The sequence below is a fragment of the Onychostoma macrolepis genome, chromosome 19, assembly GCF_012432095.1.
Source record: "Onychostoma macrolepis isolate SWU-2019 chromosome 19, ASM1243209v1, whole genome shotgun sequence".
NCBI lineage: Eukaryota > Metazoa > Chordata > Actinopteri > Cypriniformes > Cyprinidae > Onychostoma > Onychostoma macrolepis.
The window spans coordinates 24,415,844-24,434,568 of NC_081173.1; the positions used below are offsets into that span (position 1 = coordinate 24,415,844).

The following is an 18,725-nucleotide window of genomic DNA, read 5'->3' on the forward strand; positions in this document are numbered from 1 at the left end:
TGGGGTATATTTGTAGCAATAGCCAAAAATACATTGTATGGGTCAAAATTATCGATTTTTCTTTTATGCCAAAAATCATTAGGATATTAAGTAAAGATCATGTTCCATGAAGATATTTTGTAAATTTCTTACTGTAAATGTATCAAAACTTAATTTTTGATTAGTAATATGCATTGCTAAGAACTTCATTTGGACAAATTTAAAGGCGATTTTCTCAATATTTAGATTTTTTTTATAGTTGTATCTCGGCCAAATATCGTTCGATCCTAACAAACCATACATCAATGGAAAGCTTATTTATTCAGCTTTCAGATGATGTATAAATCTCAATAAAAAAAAAATTGACACTTAAGACTGGTTTTGTTGTCCAGGGTCACAAATATTAAGCAGAACAACTCTTTTCAACGTGGACAATAATAATTAATGTTTCTTGCACAGAAAATCAGCATATTAGAATGATTTCTGAAGGATCACGTGACACTGAAGACTGAAGTAATGATGCTGAAAATTCAGCTTTGCATCACTGGAATAAATTACATTTTAACGTATTTAAATAGAAAGATGTTATTTTAAATGGTAATAATATTTCACTATACTATTAAGTTGTAAAGTTTTTTTTTTTTCTTTTAAAAAAAAATGCAGTGTTGGTGAGCATAAGACACTTTCAAAAACAATTTAAAAAATGTTAAATTTACCAACCCTAAACTTTTAAACATAAGTGTAATTTTTATTAAAAAAAAATTTAATATATAAACATTTTAAAAATGCATGAATAAATGTTTATTTTAATTGTTTTTATATTTAGTTTTTTAGATTTTTTAGTTTTACATTCATATTTTTTCAGGCTGTCTCTGATACTAATAATTCAATTGTTTGTTTTTGCTGTTTTACTTGACCTCTTTTATGATTGGCTAAGCTGTATACATGTGACATCAAACATGAGCAAGCAATTTTTGCAGCTGGGGTCTTTGTTGCCTGGGCAGGGAGCTCTAGTTTGTTAAAGTGTTTCCACAGCACAACTTTATATCGAAGATAATTTGATTTCTCATTATATGACTCTTTAAGAGTACAGCAGGTGTGTATTGAGGGTTAGTTTGGGATCATAATGTTTGTCTAAGCATTTACCTACATTTACCTACCTATGTCAATCCTTAGTCTCAATTTGGAATGAGATCAATCTGGTGCCACTAGAAATGACTGTGACTAATTACCTGACCTACTAATCTGAATGTTCAAAAGCAAAGCCTTATGTAATCCGTCACAGAATCTGTTACTTCTGTATAATACAGCTATTCAGCCACAGTCAGACAGATTAAGAGAGATTTGCATGCTCCATATGTGCATTTTCAACTGAATTATGCATGGATCATTGTTTTTTTTTTAACTTTCCCTGGGGCTATAATCAAAGTAATTAGCTAAAACTACATTATCTATAACAGATGACAGTCTGTAATGTGATTCCATATTTATGAACATGACAGATCATTTAAAATCGAATAGGACGTCTGAAAAATCACCCTTTGTCTTCTGTTTAGTCTGCTGACATCTCCGCTGATCGAGTTATGATGTTTACACACAGTAACTTGTTTTGTATTCCTGATTTTAAGTGTGTATTTGAGAGATCAGTAGTTCACAAATGGTTTATGACCTCCATCTGGACCTATTAAGCTCACACAAACCGAGTCTGCGTTCGTGTCAGAGTGGTATCCATGCAAAAGAAGTGCCATTATGTATCAAAGATATGGCTATGGGAAGGGCAGCACAGATAACTGCTCTACTGTTGTCTGACCCAGTTTGGTGGCCAGTCGCATGATCCTTATGAGCATTGACAATGGTCCATTTTGTCATTTCTGAACCGCAAAAGAACATCAACCATGTTAGCTGGTTCTCGCCTACGTGCGTACATCTCATAGCCTGTAAGCTGTGCCTCATGTCCCCAGGAGTCGCCTGGATCGCATCCAAATCTCTCCATGACCAGGTCATCGTGTGTGCATCCTAGCTTGTGCCTGTCTATATGGGTGTGTGTTTATGTTATCTTTGTAAATGATCGCTCAACATCAGTGCTATTTGCCAGCAAGCCTACAGGACAAGGTTTCATCACTGTCAACATACTGTAATCACCTATATGATGCTGTTGACGAAGACCATTATAAATTGAACGGAGCAATCTAGGAAAGTGGTATATCAGACTACCAACATGCATTGGGGTTGATTTAGGCATAGACAGTCAGTATAGACCTGGAGCCTATTTTAAGTATGTAATTTTTATGCAAATAAATTATTATTTTAATGTATGCCATAAGTTATGGCTCTCCACACAGGGTTCCTACAGAATTCCTATAAAAATTTACATTGACTGTAGACATACTATAGAAATGTCTTTGACTTATCTTTTTTATTATTATCTTGATTACAAGAACCCTGTTTACAAATTTACTTTTTTTTATTATAATTTAGATAAAACCTAAATGATAAAATGTGCAAAGAATTCAATTCCATTATATGAAACCAACTCAAAGCAACAGAATGTTTAGCAAAAAAATAAATAAATAAAAAGTCCATTCAGGACATTAATGAATTATACAGATTTTAATGGATTTTTTGGTGGAATTTATGGAAAACCTGGAAACATTAATTAAATTAAATTTAAAATTAAAATTAAATAAGATTGTTTTAAAAATTCAACTAAAATCATAATTTCGTTGAAATTATAAAATTTAAATTATGATATCTAGGCCTGAAAAAGTTATGGAAATAATTAAATATCAATTTAAATTAAATCAGTTAAAAATAGTAACTCTAGTAATCACAAATTTGAAGGAATTTCAAGTATGAGAACCCTTAATTTTGCAGAATACAACCAGTGACGTTTATTAGTGCCCATATTTATCAAAGTATTTTTCATTACAGAATGAATTCATAAATTCTAAGTCGATCTTTTTTAAAGGGAAAAAAGCATAGCATAACAAAGCAAAACATATTAAAGAATTTTTAAAGTTTTTTTTTAAATTGACATTGATGTACAGTATTTAATGGATGCCAAGGTGAATGAAGAACTGGCCTTGAGGATGTCCCGTTTGGCCTGGTCTTGTTACTTCTTAAAAGTGAACCTTGGCCATTTTTGTGTGTGTGTTTCCTGTAGGTCAGACCACCTGTATGCATTCTTTGTCCAGTGGACCCCTGATGTGTATGGAGAAGGGTTTGGCGGACTGACGCGGGAGCCTGGGTTTGTAGTGGTTAAAAAGAACCAGGACGCTGAAAGCGGGGAGCACGACAAACCAGTACCTGATATCACATTCAAGGACTGGGAGGTATGAACAACAACTGCTGTAAGATAAAAGTCTTGACCTGATAGCCAAAAATACCAGTTAAGCCTAAAAACTACATGCAAAGCCTAGAATACATATTATGCATTAGATGTTTAAATATAATTGACTATTTTAATGATTTGTAATGTGTGCGTTTATTTGATTGTCATAAATAGTAATATTTATGTTAATTCATACATGTGTTTTTAATTGATATGTTGTGTTGCTTTGATGCTGACGTCTTTGTTGCAATTGTGTTGTCATAGACATGTGATCATGAATATGCTTACATGATGTTTATGTTCTCTCCTGAACACATGAGCCTGTCATTCACAGCAGCACTGGAGTGTGTGTGTGTGTGTGTTTGTGTCTGTTTCTTTCAGAGTTCATGTCCTCTTCAGCAGCTTCAACCATGTTTATGCACATACTAACATTTAAGTATGAATGCATGCTTGTTCCTGTTGCCAGTCATTGTCAATGTCCATGTAATGTCTTGTTGCAGTGTCTTATTTTCATAATGACATCTTTTCCCTTCAAAGGATGTGATGAACTGGTATGTAACGTCCTTTCACTGTAATGCGTGTTTGACTTGGCTGTTATTTGTATTGAGTGTACATCTGCAAATGGACACAATCATTTCATCATCCCTCTTAAACCACTTACGGACTCCAGTGAGCAAGACTATCTGACTGATAAATGTAGATGATGCGTTTTATTGTTTTTATAGTCAAGGATAATTACTGTAAACGCTCAATGAAGAAGATAAAGAAAATATGATGGTTAACTGACCAATAGTTTATATCTTCTTGAGATCCAGCAATTCATTTTTGTCTGTTTGTGTACATTTAGGTCCTGGTAGAAGACACCAGTGACCAATATTATAATGACAAACGATATTAATGCTATATAATGAAGAAGTACTGTTAAGATAAAATATTAATATAATTTTTTTTATCATTAAAAATACATTTCATATGTATGAAAAAGTGTAAAATATGTCATTTAAAAAATGCAAAAAAAAAAAATCCCCCTGCTTTCTTGGATCTTTTTATTTTTAACCTTTCTATCTGTTTATTTTATTTATTGTTATATATGTTTATTTTATTGCATTTTGCTGACTTTCAGTAGGATATTTTCTAGGTTGCATAAATGTGCATTTTTATTTAAACTATCTTCCGGATAACTATTTGTCTTCTTATAAAATATGGCTCAAACCTTTTTTTTTTTCTTTTACCTATTTATGTTTTAAAATATTTCCAGTTCTATTTTTTGTTTGTTTATTATTATTATTATTATTATATTTTTATTTTGCTGTATCTCAGGAGGATACTTTCTAGGCTATATAAATGTGCATGTTTATTTATAACATCTTCCAGATAGCTATTTGACTTTTTATAAAATATGGCTCAAGCCCTGTGCAGCCTCTTATCTGGGCTGGCCAGAGGGAAGGCCACATGAGTTCATGCTTTTCTGTTGCCCTGCCATCCCATTGGTCCCTCTGGGATATAAACAGCGCAAAGCCTCTAGTTCACTTCTAAGAGTGTCTGTACCTCGGTGGGTCCACGTGGATACTTAATATCGGATATACACCTGCATATCTCGGGGCTTTCTGCAGAAGTGATGTTTTTCTCCAGAAGAATTAAGGAGGGATGTCAGCTGACGCCCAAATACAGCTTCGGCCTGGTAAAAAAAACAAAAAAACACTTGCCCTGTGGTTGTAATGTTTGTGTGTGGCTGAGGGACTCGTGCTTGAGTGCACTTGACATGCACACTGAATAGTGTGATTATGCATGCAAGCAGCTGTTGCTTTCTATGCTTGAAAATTGATGTAATTTAGACATGATGGTAAAGTAAAGTCTGCAGACACATGTTTTTGCAGTAGCCTAGCAAACTTGTATTAAGTAAGTATAGTAGGCTATTTCTTCACGTGCATAACACAGCTGTGGTTTTACGATAAATTGATCAAAACGCAACAGCCACAGCGTCGTCGGTATTTTTTCCACATGGAAAACAACACCTCAGAATGTTCCTTTATTAAAAGTTTTGCTTTGTAGCGTTTGAACAGTTGAAATGAAATGAAACTGAACGTATGGTTCCCAGTACTGCGCTGCTGCGTCTAGCTGTTTTGAACGCAAGTGTATTTTTAACTCGACACGAAACGCAGCGCTCGTGGCGCGAAACGCTGTAAAAGACGAGACGGAATTTCTTCTTTCGACTTTGAGCAGCACCGCACGATTGCGTTTATTTTTCTCTTGTCGCGAACTCGCGATTGTAAGTCTAAATGCCGCCTCCATCACAAAAAGCTCTTCAAATAAAACCGTGCTTGGTTGTTTTTATGGTGAAAGCTGCAAGTGCATGTTAAGAAGAGCATTAGCAGTGTATGCATAGATTGCATATAGCATACAGTATAAAGCATGCTTTCTGCTTTTAGGAGTTAAATCCAATGGCATTTCTAGGGATGGGCTTTTGGACATGTGAGCATGGGCAAATAAGTAAGAGGAGCAAGGAGTTCTGGGTGTTTTTCATTACCACGTTGCTATTCATTAAAATATTCAGTTACAGAAAAAAATGTGTGGCTATAGATTATAGATGATTTCTGATGTTGCACTGCTGTTGTGCTAATAGTCAGTTCACACTGACAGCTGCATATTTTTTGTGCTATTATTTAAAATGTAGCCTAATATTTTGTCATTTTATATATATATATATATATATATATATATATATATATATATATATGTACTGTATTGAGAGAGAGACATTTTTCTGTATTTGTTATGGGCTACATGTCTATAATATAGGCCTACATTATAGTAAATTACAAAATATTAGGTGAAAAACTATGTTTGCAACTCATCAAATTGACCAGTTTTTTTTATTATTTTTAGTTTAGTTTTTTCTTAATATAAGAAATTATAATTTATGTATTTTTATAGTGTACATCTATGTATGTATTTGAGCAAAAATACAGTAAAAACAGTAATTGTGAAATTTTATTACAATCTCAAATTACTGTTCTTGACTTGACTTACTGTTTTATGATCAAATAAATGGAGACTTCTTTCAAAAATATCAGTAACTACTAACTCAAATATAACTTAATTGATTTTGATATTGGGTAGGCAGACAGCCATAGCTACAAGCTTCAGGGCTTCAGCTTTGAAAACGCTGTTTTATGTTGTTAAGCAGCTGGTCTTGGGAAGTTGTTGCAGTAGACGTGTGATCCGTCTTTGAGACAGTGCTGTTTGATCTCGTCAGGTGAATCCTGTTAGATTAAGCTGATTCATGGCACATGAGACCCAGCCTGAGTCTGACTGCAGTTCTGATGCAGCTGTCTGTGGAAACACACGGGTCAAGTGGTATTTAAAGTGCTTTCACCAGTCATTTAGTTCTTATTTACTGCAGTTTTTATTTTGGTCTTCTCACTTAGGTTGTGCAAAAAAAAAAAAAAAGTACTAACATGTCCCTTCCTCCATCTTCAAGTTTGTGAGTTTAAGCTGCAGAGGAACATACCAGATAACTTCTCTCCCTTCACATACTAATTTTTGGATGTCAGGCAGATTCTCATGCAACACCACTATTCTGTCTGTGCATTAGGTAGTTTCTGTGACTGAGTACTACCGGCGGATAGATGCGCTAAACAGTGAGGACCTGCGCTCGCTCTGCAAACGTCTTCAGGTGCCACACGCTCAGCTCCACACGTGAACCATCACAAAGGCCACGGCATGTCTGCTGACCACGTCAACTTTAAACTCAACAATTAGGATACTGTATGAAAATCAAACCAAATCTGATTGGGTTTCACTAATTGAATTTGAAAAAAAATACACTTCTACTGTTTGCTCTAATTCAGAATGCATAATGGCTTTCAATCAGCAGATTGCACTGGTCTTTATGTGGAGTGTGGAATAATAAAACTGGCCCTGAGTTGAGATACAGCCAGGGGTTTTTTTATATATGAAATGACACTTAAGGGCTGATAGAATTTCTGCAATAATACTGAAACGGGATATCTGTCAACTGGCATTTCCATCTGGATGACAGAATGGGTTTTAGATGGCTTGAATAAGAGGAAGCAATAAATGAAGCAAATATCATAGTAATTAGTCTCATGCTGTCCCCCAGAGACCTTTCCAAAAGGGTTTGATCAAGTATCTAAAAGTAGACTGCAGTGCTTGTTCTGACTTACTCTCCAGACAGCAATCATCACACTCTTAAAATCAACATGATATTACAATTATCCCTATTTGTTTTATTAATACACTTACTGGTCTTACTGTGCCTGATTCTTCACTGCATGTTATTCCAATATTTTTACTTTTCCTTATTCATCAAAATTTAATATTTTGTAATAATCTACTATAATTTGTATTATATTATATTATGAATGTACAAGTATATTATTATTCACTGCCTAAATTCTTCATTTTTTGTTTTTGTACTCTTTAATCAGTGTCAGTGTCATTTAGTTTTTAATGCTTGCACTGCTGTTGTATTAATAAGTCATTCCACATTTAAAGTTGCATATCATTTCAATGCATTTTTTTCATTAAAATGTAATTTTGTAATTAATTTATATTAGAAATAAGTATTTTATAATAAGTATATTATATATTTGAGTCATTTAGTTTTTATTGCTTGCTGATTTCATTATGTAATTAATGGTTATATATTTATATTTATATATATATATATATATATATATATATATATATATATATAAATAAATGCTTCACTTTTTGCCTGGTGTTAACAAGGCAGTGAGGGTTAATGTTAACTATGTAGGCGTTGTTAGAAGGTAAACGTTGTAGGTACTGCAGTCTAATAGTTATTGCACTGAAATACATCACATTATCTTAGTGAAATGCTTGTGAATGTCATTTCATGTTGACTTTAAAGGAAAAAAACAATCCTGAAAGTGTGTTGATGAGGTCTCACTAACCCTATTCCCTGCAAACGTGAAAACAGTGCAAAGTGCAAACATCCAAGAGTTTGAGGCTTTACTAAATATGAAGAGTTAATTTGCAAAAACAGATAACTCCGTTTTTAACCGTTTTCAAAAATCAAGTTTTTTCATTGTGCATTCTAGTTAATCTCAATCAAACTGCAGTTGGGTTATTTTGATTAGGTAAAATATAACAAAAAAAATACTAGCTAACTAACACAATAAAAACATGATAACATAATAAAAAACATGATTTTGGAAAAATTGTAAAAACGGAGTTATCTGTTTTGCAAATATGCATAAAAAACAAAACAAATATCAGCTCCAAATCTGATGTTTGTGGATTGTAAATTCTTGATATGTGATTCTTGGATATTTGCCTTGGTTTGCATTGCTGTTGGCAAACTACCCTGTTTTCCTGCTAACCTTTATTCCTGTGCTTAACTACGGTTATACTTCCTTTGAGATAAGCCTTCCCGAAGTAAGACCCCTTGGTACATTTTCTCGCTGATCTCCATCCATCCATCTCTTTCTGTCTACATCAGTTGGGTTGTACTGATGTAGAAGCACACATTACCAGATTTAAAGCCTGATTCGTCTGGCTGATAAATGTGTGTCTCTGTAAGCTTCACTCCTCACGTCCTGTAGTCTGACTTTCTCCTATATTGAGCTGTACTGCTTTTGATGCCCTCTGTGGAGGGGCATGATACCATTTCAGAATTTTGCAGATGTTCTCTTAATTTGAGAGTACTGTTTACATGGCATATTTTAGATTGCTCAGATTCTGTTATCTGATATGACTGGTGCCAGTTACCTGGAGTCAAGTCCTAAAAAAGTCATTTGATTGGATGATGCATGACAGGGCTGGGAGGTGACAGACAGACTACATTACAGTACAGTAACTACATTGTACTAAATGTTTGTACTCGAACAAACTAATGAAAGATTGATGAGATAGATGTGAATAAATGAAGGATAGACAGAAAGAACAAACAAACAATTGATAGATAGAACAAATGAATGATAGATAGAATGAATAGGTTGAACGAATGAACAAACGATTTATGGACAGAACGAGTGATTGGTTAAACAAAAGATAAAACGAACAATAGAACAAACGAATGAATGAAAGATAGATGAAACAAACAATAGATCGAATGAACCAAGTCAACTGATATTTCAAACTAAAGAATGAATGAATGATAGACAGAATGAACAAACATGAAAGATAGTGTGAGTGAATGAAGAATAGATAGAATAAATGAAGGAAGGATAGATGGAACAAATGATAGATAGAACGAACAAACAGTGTGCTATTTTTAAAGTTTTCTAAAGAAATCTCATCCAGATTTTTGTGCTCTCAATGTAAGAGAATGTTTGTGAAATTTTGGGAGAATCAAATATTGAGATCCTGTTTATCAGCTCTTTTTCTTTCTATTTTTTAATCAGATCACAACCAAGGAAGAGGTGGTCTCCAAACACATGGTAAAGAGTGACCCAGAACCCGAATCATTCAGGCCCAGTCTGAATGAGCCCAGTGCCCTGCTGCAACCTGATCAGATCGAGAAGGCAAGTTATAGTTGATTTTGGGTCCATATCTATATGCTGACCTTATCATTTTTATCTCTGATGCACCTCAACTTTTGGCTAGCTCTCATGGGACTCTTGTGGCATTTTCATCATCTACCTGTGGCATTTCAGTTGTTGTATAATTGGCTTCCAGGGGCCCTTATTTTTATTATACATTTACTTGAAGTTGCCCTTTCTGTGCTGTCCTGATCTTTCGGGGCTTTTCTTTACTCGCTTCTGGCCTGTAACTCCAATCCTCAGCTGGCCAAGAACCTCCCACCCAGGACGATTGGCTATCCCTGGTCTCTGGCGTACAGCACATCCAAACACGGCATGAGCATCAAGAGCCTGTACCGCGCCATGCAGGCCCAGGACTCCCCGGTACTCATGGTGATCAAGGACAGCGATGGACAGGTATGAGCTTGAGCTTCGGGGTTTAGCTAAAGTGTGTGGTTTTACATAGATTGTTTTTGGAAATATGTATGTGGGGATTGTGAAAATTAAATAGACTTCTAAAGCATAGCTTTCACAGTATGAAGTTAATCAAATATTCAAAACAATCTTTGGCTTATTTTCTGCAGCTGTTTGGAGCTCTTGCTTCAGAGCCATTTAAAGTTAGTGACAGCTTCTATGGCACCGGAGAGACATTTGTTTTCACCTTCTGTCCAGAATTTGAGGTGGGGAATAAATAAATTGGTTAAGTATAAATGTATGTCTTAGATGGAGCAGTAATTATATATATATATATATATAAAATTACTGTTTGACTGTTTACTGTTTTTGCATTCACAGTTAACATTGTTAAACAACTTGAACTTTTCTAGGTCTTCAAATGGACTGGTGACAATATGTTCTTCATCAAAGGAGATATGGACTCCTTAGCATTTGGCGGTGGAGGGTATGTAAAGATAGGTTGGCATATTTCATTTATCAGTGACATACAGTGGTGGCCAAAATTATTACAACACTAGTATTTTCACCAGCTAAAATATAGTTTTAAGCCGGTTATTTCTATCTGTCTAGTCTGACACAACCAGTGCTCCACACAGAGATCTGATCTCATCATCATCCAGTCTGTCAGGAATGACCTGAAGAAACAGAACAAACTGAGACGGACTAAATCCAGAAGAACTGTGGCAACGTCTCCAAGATGCTTCAAGAAACCTACCTGCAAAGCTCCCTGAGAAACTATGTGCAAGTGCACCTTGGGCAAAAGCTGCTTTAAACACAAAGGATGGTCACACCAAATGTTGATTTAATTTAGTTAATAGAAGTGAATTGATAAAGAAAATCTATTTTTGACAGAATCCTCATTTTACAGCATTTTTACACAAGTGCCTAAAACCTTTAACAGTACTGTAGCTTTGCAGGTAGGTTTCTTGAAGCATCTTGGAGATGTTGCCACAGTTCTTCTGGATTTAGTCCGTCTCAGTTTGTTCGGTTTCTTCAGGTCATTCCAGACAGACTGGATGATGATGAGATCAGATCTCTGTGTGAGCACTGGCTGTTGTCAGACTCCTTATGTAAACAAAAATCAATGGCAATTAATGGCAAAATGAATGTTTGGAAATGTAAACTGATATTTCCTACTGACACACTATAGCAAAAGATAATAATAATTGAAATAAACCATTTTTTAGCTGGTGAAAATACTAGTGTTCTAATAATTTTGGCCACCACTGTTATAGTATATAAATTAATTCTTATTTTCTACTCTTAGGGGTGAATTTGGGCTGTGGTTGGATGGCGACCTCTATCATGGCAGAACTCACTCATGTAAGACCTTTGGAAATCCAATGCTCTCGAAAACGGAGGACTTCTATGTGCAGGACATTGAAATATGGGCCTTTGAATAACACCCTCCCACCTCCACCTCACGGACTCAGTACACAATAAAGCGGGGTTATAAGGCCACATCACTAGACCCCCATAACTGATTGTACACCCTCCACTTGGCTCCTAAGAAGCCCTGATAGAGGCAGAGCAGATATACAGTGTACACTATCCTTCATTTCTGGAAACAGTCAGCATGGTTGGGTGTTTTTCGCTGGTGTCCCAGTGAAAGTTTCTTTACCCATTTCCAGCCTGAGGTCCTCTAGTTTTGAGGATAAGGGCGCTAATGGCTTTTCCAGAATGTTCTAGAACTTTCCAAAAGAAATGTAGCTCCAGACCTTCCCAAGAGTCATAAAACAATGGGTTTTCAATCCTACTACTTTCATCAACTGTAGCATTGTGTCTATTTCAAGCACTTTAAATATCTAACCTCAAAACCCCATTATTTATCTGTGTCTGTGTGCTCACACAGGCTCTATATACTCAAAAGCCACTACTTAATGTAATATTCAGTACCGTGTTGCTGTAAAATGTGGAGTAACATGCAAATTCACGTGTGGTTCCCTTTTCATGTTCGTATGCTTTCCTGCAAGTCCTTTTTTCTTTTAGGAAGCCATTTTGGTGGGTGGGGCATCTGAAGGAGTATATATACATATATAAATACATATAGCAATTATATATTTATACCTTTATTAGTGTACTGTGTACATAACTACTTCCCATATTGCTGTTATGTGTGACAGTGATATGGTTTACGCTACTTTCCTTGTAAATTTGTTCCAATTAATAAATTTCTATATGCACACGACATTAACGCTAATCCAATGTGAACGTGGAGTTTTCGTCAGGTAACCGGTCTCTTGAGACTGGCTCTTCTCGTCAACGGTAACCTGGGAACCGTATATAAGGTGACCTGGGCGTTCGAGGGTGATGAAATGACTGGTGCAACCAGAGCCAGTCTCCGAGGCTTAAGGAAGACTGCTGTCGGCGATCATGAGAGCGCCTGTTACTGCAATATTTACAAAGAGGCACATCGACACACAAGTTGTTGGAAATATTGTGAAAATTGATGGGAAATTGGCTCTTTTAGCAGTGTTCTGACTTGAAGTTTAAGCCAAGAGATGGCAGCTTCCCACTGTGGCCAGCTGAAAACATGCCCAAACATTTGACCCAACTGCGCGCGTCTGTTGTCAGAGCAGACGTCTTGCTATGAAGGTCTGATGCTCTCTGCATGCCATGAGATCGTGGAGCCGAAGGACTCGGACACCCTTCTGGGGCCAACTGCACATTCCTGGTCTTCCAGTATTTGATGCCCATGTGGAAGCTCAAAGAAATGTCATTAATCCTCTTGAAGATACCTGACAGATTATGTATCAATGTATTAATCACAATAAAATCTATGTAATAATAGTGTTTTGGTGGTTTTGTGTGTGCATGCATGAAGGAGAGAGACTTGAGATCTTTGAGTTCGAAATTCCCGTCAGAAATTTTCGCATGTTAAAAATAAACACCTCATGTTGTGTCGATCACGTTTACACACTGCCTCCACACTTTAGTCTGTCACAAAACAAATTCAGATCAGCTTTGATTTTCTGTGTTTTCGCATCCGTAGCAGCATTTTGATAGGAAAGGATGACGAAAATGAAAAAATGCATACAAAAATTTCAGACTCTGTGTGCAAGGACCTTTAGACATGAAAGGTGCAGTCCCATTTGCGTTGCATGCAAAATCCAGTTTGCCAACAAACATCTTTGCCCATACAATTTTGTCAATTTCACCTTCAAGTATGGTCACATTTACTGCAAAATTCCACATGCATAATCTATTTTTAATAGGAATCCATGAGAATTCACCGTGTTGACCAATAGACAGCTGCTTGATTTGAAAGTGATTTGTGTGAGCAGTGCTTCATGCTTCGCTTGTACTATTGAAAGCTGCGTGTTTGTAAGAAACAAATCCGTTTTGTGATTTAAGAGGACAACAGGGGATTAACTTTTTCATTGGAGGAACCGATATTATAGATTATGGAAGCGATGGTTTAAAGTTAAAATGTGTTCATGATGAATGTGTTTCTTACAAACATGTAGCCTTTTACTTCACAAGATGTGAATTGATGGACTGGAGTCGTGTGGATTATTGTGATGTTTTTATCAGCTGTTTGTTCTCTCATTCTGACGGCACCCATTCACTGCAGATGATCTATTGGTGAGCAAGTCATGTAATGCTAGATTTCTCCTAATCTGTTCTGATTAAGTAACAAACTATGTCTTGGATGGCAGATAGTGAGAAAATTTTCATCAAACTGGACTGTTCCTTTAATATTGGAGAAGTTTGAAAAATGGATAAGCAATGCTTCCCTGCAAAGGCCAAAACCAGTAAATGTGCCACCACTGGAACTGAAGATGCTTTATTTTCCTCAAAGATTGATTGTATGTTCATTTTCACATTCAGTTTTCTCTGAATGCAAGCATAATTAAGCCAACACCCTTTGTCAGCACAGATCATAGTCTAAGAGACCCATTTTTCTCAAAATGTTTAGTTACTGCGTTTTGTAGGGCAGCATGATCTGTATTTGTTACAATCTTCAGGCCACTAAAACCATAATTCCACCATCATGGAAACCAAACTTAAAAGAAACTTAGTACATGTAGATTCTGTAAAAAGCTAATCAAAAATTGGAAATGCATATACAATTTTAGTAAAAAGTATACACATTTTTGGTCTTGTGATGAATCATACAAAATGGCAATCAGTTGACACTTACAGCAAAAGCCTAAAAAAATCCATAAAAGAGGTATTTAAATTCGAAAAATATGAGAGGGAATATGACCGCACATGCACGATAAAGAATTCCCATGCTCCTCAGTAGCACTCCTGCTTTGTCCTGTCTTACCTCTGTCTTGACTTTTAAGTACACTGCGTACAATACAACGCAGAAGAAGTGACCAATCAGTGTCATGGGGCGGGGGTTCAGCCTGGTGATTGACACAGATGTTAGATATAGTATGCAGACAATAATTATGTACTTTTAGAACTACATGTCTGATGGTGGTGAATTCTGAACCTACACAGAAAGCAGTCCAACTGGTGCAGAGACACACTCCCCTCCCAATCGAAAATAACACAAGCAGGCTCTTCTAAGATCTAAAACTGAATCTGCAAGAACATGATCAGTTGTAATGATTAAAATGGTCTGACAATGTATCATAACGTATTAATTAGTGTATATTAATCGGCAAGTGTTTATGGCTTTAATGGTTCTATTCAGTGTACAGCAGTCAATTACATAAGAGGCCAGTCTCTGAAGATGAACATTTGGCTTGTGGCAGAGAGTTCCCTCTAGTGGAAGTTTTCCCAATCACATTTTAACACAAGACCTTGAAAATATGATGTTGTATTAACTCCAAAAGCTGGAAGCGGATACTTACTGTCTTGTGAAGCAAACAATTCATGCAGCGCCTGTGCGAGAACATCCACCACAAACGAATGAGACGCCTTCCGCTCCCAATGGAATTTCTTTTTAGCCTATGGAAGGGGTCAAATAATAGCGTTTTCACATTTTCTCATTACAAAGCATTTCATCACTGACTCTAATAGAAGTGCACTGGAGCACATCTTCAATTCTGAAAATAAAAAAAATGTTTAAATATGTATTAATTCTATTCATTTGAATAAAACCCTAGGCTCTTAACCTGCAACAAGGCCGTGTTGTCACTGAGATCCGGAATATTCTGAAGCAGACTCCTCCAAATCCTGACATCATTGAGTGCTACGCTCATCCCTCCGCCAGTTAAAGGATGCCTCATGTTATAAGCATCTCCAAGAAGCAAAACTCCTGGCAGTATATATACAGTAATTGGTTGTAACACTTTATCTATGACATAAAACATTACAGTACTTGTTTAAATTACTGACAATAATAAAGCTTCTTTGTAATTAAATCTATGTACTGTCATACACAAATCTGCCACTGCTACAACTCTAACATGCTGTTTCTATATTGAGGAGTTACCTGGTTTATTGACAGGTGATGAGGGCAGGAAACTTGCTGGCATGGATTTCAGACGATTATTTTGTACAGCCAACAAAAATGGCCTCTTTATGTGATCTGTCAGGCACAACAAACCAAAGTCAATTTGCTAAAAGAAAAGAAGATATTTTGAAGAATGTGGGTAAGCAAACGGTTCCTAGTCCCCATTGACTTCCATATTGTGGGTGAAAAAGTACAATAGAAGTTGATGGGAACCAGAAACAGTGTGGTTACTCACATTCTTCAAAATATCTTCTTTTCTGTTCAGTCATACAGGTTTGGAACAACTTGAGGGTGAGTAAATGATGACAAATGTATTTTTTGGGTGAACGCTTAAAAAAAGTTCTTCTTGTCAATGGTATCAGTCTTCTAACCTGGCAGTTGTGGATGGATCTTCTCAGTCATGTATTGGCTCAGGTTTTTTGGCAGACGTCCCTGTATGTCCACCAGAACGCGCGTGTCAGTGGAAGAGATCTGGTAGATCAGAATCGGTCCGTGGCAGCTCAGAACCAGCTCAGCGTAGCTGGGTTTATACTGAGGAGAGTTCTGTTGAGGCAAACCAATACAATAAATGTAGTGTGTTACATTTAAAAGTCACAATGCAAAACTCAGTGTTAAAAGCAACAGTTTAATGGTTGTGAAGTCAATGACGTTACACCAGAGCATCTCATACCTTCATTATGCAGCCTACGAAGTTGGAACAGATCTGAACCCTTTCTGAGCCCAAACTCTGTCTGAATTTTGAAAAACATCCATCTGCCACCACTGTTAGAGGAGCTCGTAACCTCTGAAAAACATATTCTCAGAAAAGTGAAACTCACAATATCTGAGATTTGTGAAGTTAGGTTACATAAATGTAATCATTATTTTACCATATTGTTTTACCATTATTTTTTGCTTATTCCTAAAGTTATGCTTTTGAAGTCACCCAAGTTTATCACTGGTTAACATACAATATTTTGGACATATTACATCGTCCTGCATCATATTTGCTGAACAAATCCCAATACATTACTAATTTTGGGGTGCTGTTTCCAAAAACAGTGCCTGCTTTGCTCTTGCACGTCACACTTTCTTTCAAAAATGTGATGATATGAAAGTGATTTCATAGCATTTTTGCTTTCGACAACCATTTGTAAGGTAAAGAAGTCTTGTATTAACCCTTAACCACCAGAAAAACTGCCACAGTCACAATTCCTGTCTTCCTCTGAGCCAGCTTACAACTATGTTAAATTCTCAGTTGATTTATGAATGATGCTGGAGACATTATTTTAAGCCTAATCACGATTTCCACTTTTTCCAATTTTTGACATTTGACTGCTTTTGTTATGTTGATTAGTACATTACAGCTCATACATAAATATAATTTGAGAAATCTTCATTCTTATTTTTTTAAAGACTGCACATTATGGAAAGTTTTTGATATTTTTGAACTCCACATCATCAAATTATATTAGTCCTTTTTTACAAACCAGCAAAATGTTTTTTGTTTTTTTTCAATATTCAGGACTGTTTTATCAAACTAGATACTAAAGATATGGATGGATGTGGTCTTTTGACTAACCTGTATTTTCCCAGAATGTTTGTCCTTGTACTGGACGCCTGTGACACAGCCATTTTCCTCTTCAAGGTACGTTACTGTGCCTTCAATGAATCTCACACTCAACAAACACCAGGTAAATATGTTATTAAAATACTTTTTAAACATGCAATATTTTAAACATGCAATATACATATGTTGACCTTACTTTGGCTCTGCTAATGCGGCTCTACGCAGACCCATGATAAAGCGACCGTGGTGGAAAGCTCGGCCACACTGAGTCTGGTCTTGTGAGTAAGGAATCTCCATAACCATCCCACTTTCAGTATCATGAATTATATACCCATTCACAATGCATGCATCCAACCCCTCAACTGACTCTACAAGAAATATGGGATTATAGGTCAGATGTCATTATAACTAGCAATGAAAACTGAAAAAACAAAAAGAAACTCACTTTCCAGGCCTAATTCTTTGAGGGCACGATATCCACCAGGCTGCAGCAATTCACCCACTATTCTGTCAGGCTCTCTAAGACTCCTCTCAATCACTGTAACCTTGCGTCCATCTCGCCCCAGAACCGCTGACAGCGAGGAGCCCAAAACACCGGCCCCTACAATGATGACATCAGGTTCTGAGGCAACAAAATCTCCAATGTTGGTAGTGTTATTCTGTAGATAGATGATAGATAAACAATAGCTAGACATAATAATAGATAATAATAATTAATAAAGTAAAAATGCATAAATTAAAAACAAATAAACTGATATTAATTTAAAAATAAAATCGTAATTAATTATGGTTCTGAGGTATTTATAGATAGATAGATAGATAGATTAAATTAAATAGATAGAATTAAAGATGAGCATACACAGGAAACTGTTGCGTTTATAATGGCGGGATATTGAAATCATGACATCTGTCCACCGAGCAAAGCAGACTGACCGAGTACTGTAGGCCTATTACATGAAGGGCTTAGTGAGCCCGTGCAAGTGTTTAAACCCCGCCCACTCATTCAGCTATCCAATCATATCACTGTACGATTAGATCAGAGGCTTGCGCCCTGAAGTGGCATGGCATTACAGATTTCGCTGTGTTTAGTGGCATGTCCTAGATTGTGGCATATACCATTGAAAATTGCTGAACGTTTATTATTTATTTTAAAAAGCATACAAAATAAATATCCAACCAGATCAAAATATGGCATTTTCATTCAATTTTAATTCTGCTTCGAAATATACAATGCTGAATTCTGTGCGTAATCTCTATTAACTGTCAGATACTAACACAGCCTAGAGGGGGCGACATATACATTGAACAAAATCTAGATTGCAATAACTGTACAATTAAAATGAGGAACGTCATGCATAGATATAATAAAAAACACCAAATGAAAGTATTTTTATTTTATATAACTTGTATAGAAGAACGTTGATCTAAATGTATTTTAGGCATTTAAAACTAACATATTTGCTTTAAACTTAAAAACGCTCTCCCACT

At 36.0% G+C, this 18,725-nt stretch overlaps 2 protein-coding genes across 2 annotated transcripts in view; one reads left to right on the forward strand and one right to left on the reverse strand.

The window, feature by feature from the left end:
• oxr1b (oxidation resistance 1b) overlaps positions 1-13,065 on the forward strand; it is a 47,426-nt gene extending 34,361 nt beyond the window's left edge. Inside the window, 7 exon segments of the mRNA XM_058754128.1 lie at positions 3,143-3,311; positions 6,906-6,986; positions 9,703-9,822; positions 10,084-10,236; positions 10,404-10,499; positions 10,647-10,720; positions 11,543-13,065. Of these exon segments, the coding sequence (XP_058610111.1) occupies positions 3,143-3,311; positions 6,906-6,986; positions 9,703-9,822; positions 10,084-10,236; positions 10,404-10,499; positions 10,647-10,720; positions 11,543-11,678 (829 nt within the window). The 3' untranslated portion in view covers positions 11,679-13,065.
• A 1,078-nt stretch (positions 13,066-14,143) lies between these two features.
• On the reverse strand, positions 14,144-18,533 carry sqleb (squalene epoxidase b). The gene is made up of 12 exons (XM_058752524.1): positions 18,513-18,533; positions 17,683-17,896; positions 17,434-17,605; positions 17,250-17,346; positions 16,359-16,472; positions 16,060-16,231; positions 15,668-15,763; positions 15,348-15,490; positions 15,084-15,180; positions 14,724-14,811; positions 14,549-14,630; positions 14,144-14,428 (listed from the first exon to the last, which is right to left on the reverse strand). Exons 1-12 carry the CDS (start codon positions 18,531-18,533, stop codon positions 14,405-14,407), a joined length of 1,320 nt encoding a protein of 439 aa, XP_058608507.1. The 3' UTR covers positions 14,144-14,404.
• Between the last annotated feature and the right edge of the window lie 192 nt (positions 18,534-18,725).

Coding starts and splice junctions, on each gene's coding strand:
- sqleb (XM_058752524.1), bottom strand. CDS start 18,533: ATGTCGCCCCCTCTAGGCTGT. Junction 15,764..16,059: donor GATCCATCCACAACTGCCAG/GTTAGAAGACTG, acceptor TGTGCCTGACAG/ATCACATAAAGAGGCCATTT. Junction 14,812..15,083: donor ATTGTTTGCTTCACAAGACA/GTAAGTATCCGC, acceptor ATGTTCTTGCAG/ATTCAGTTTTAGATCTTAGA.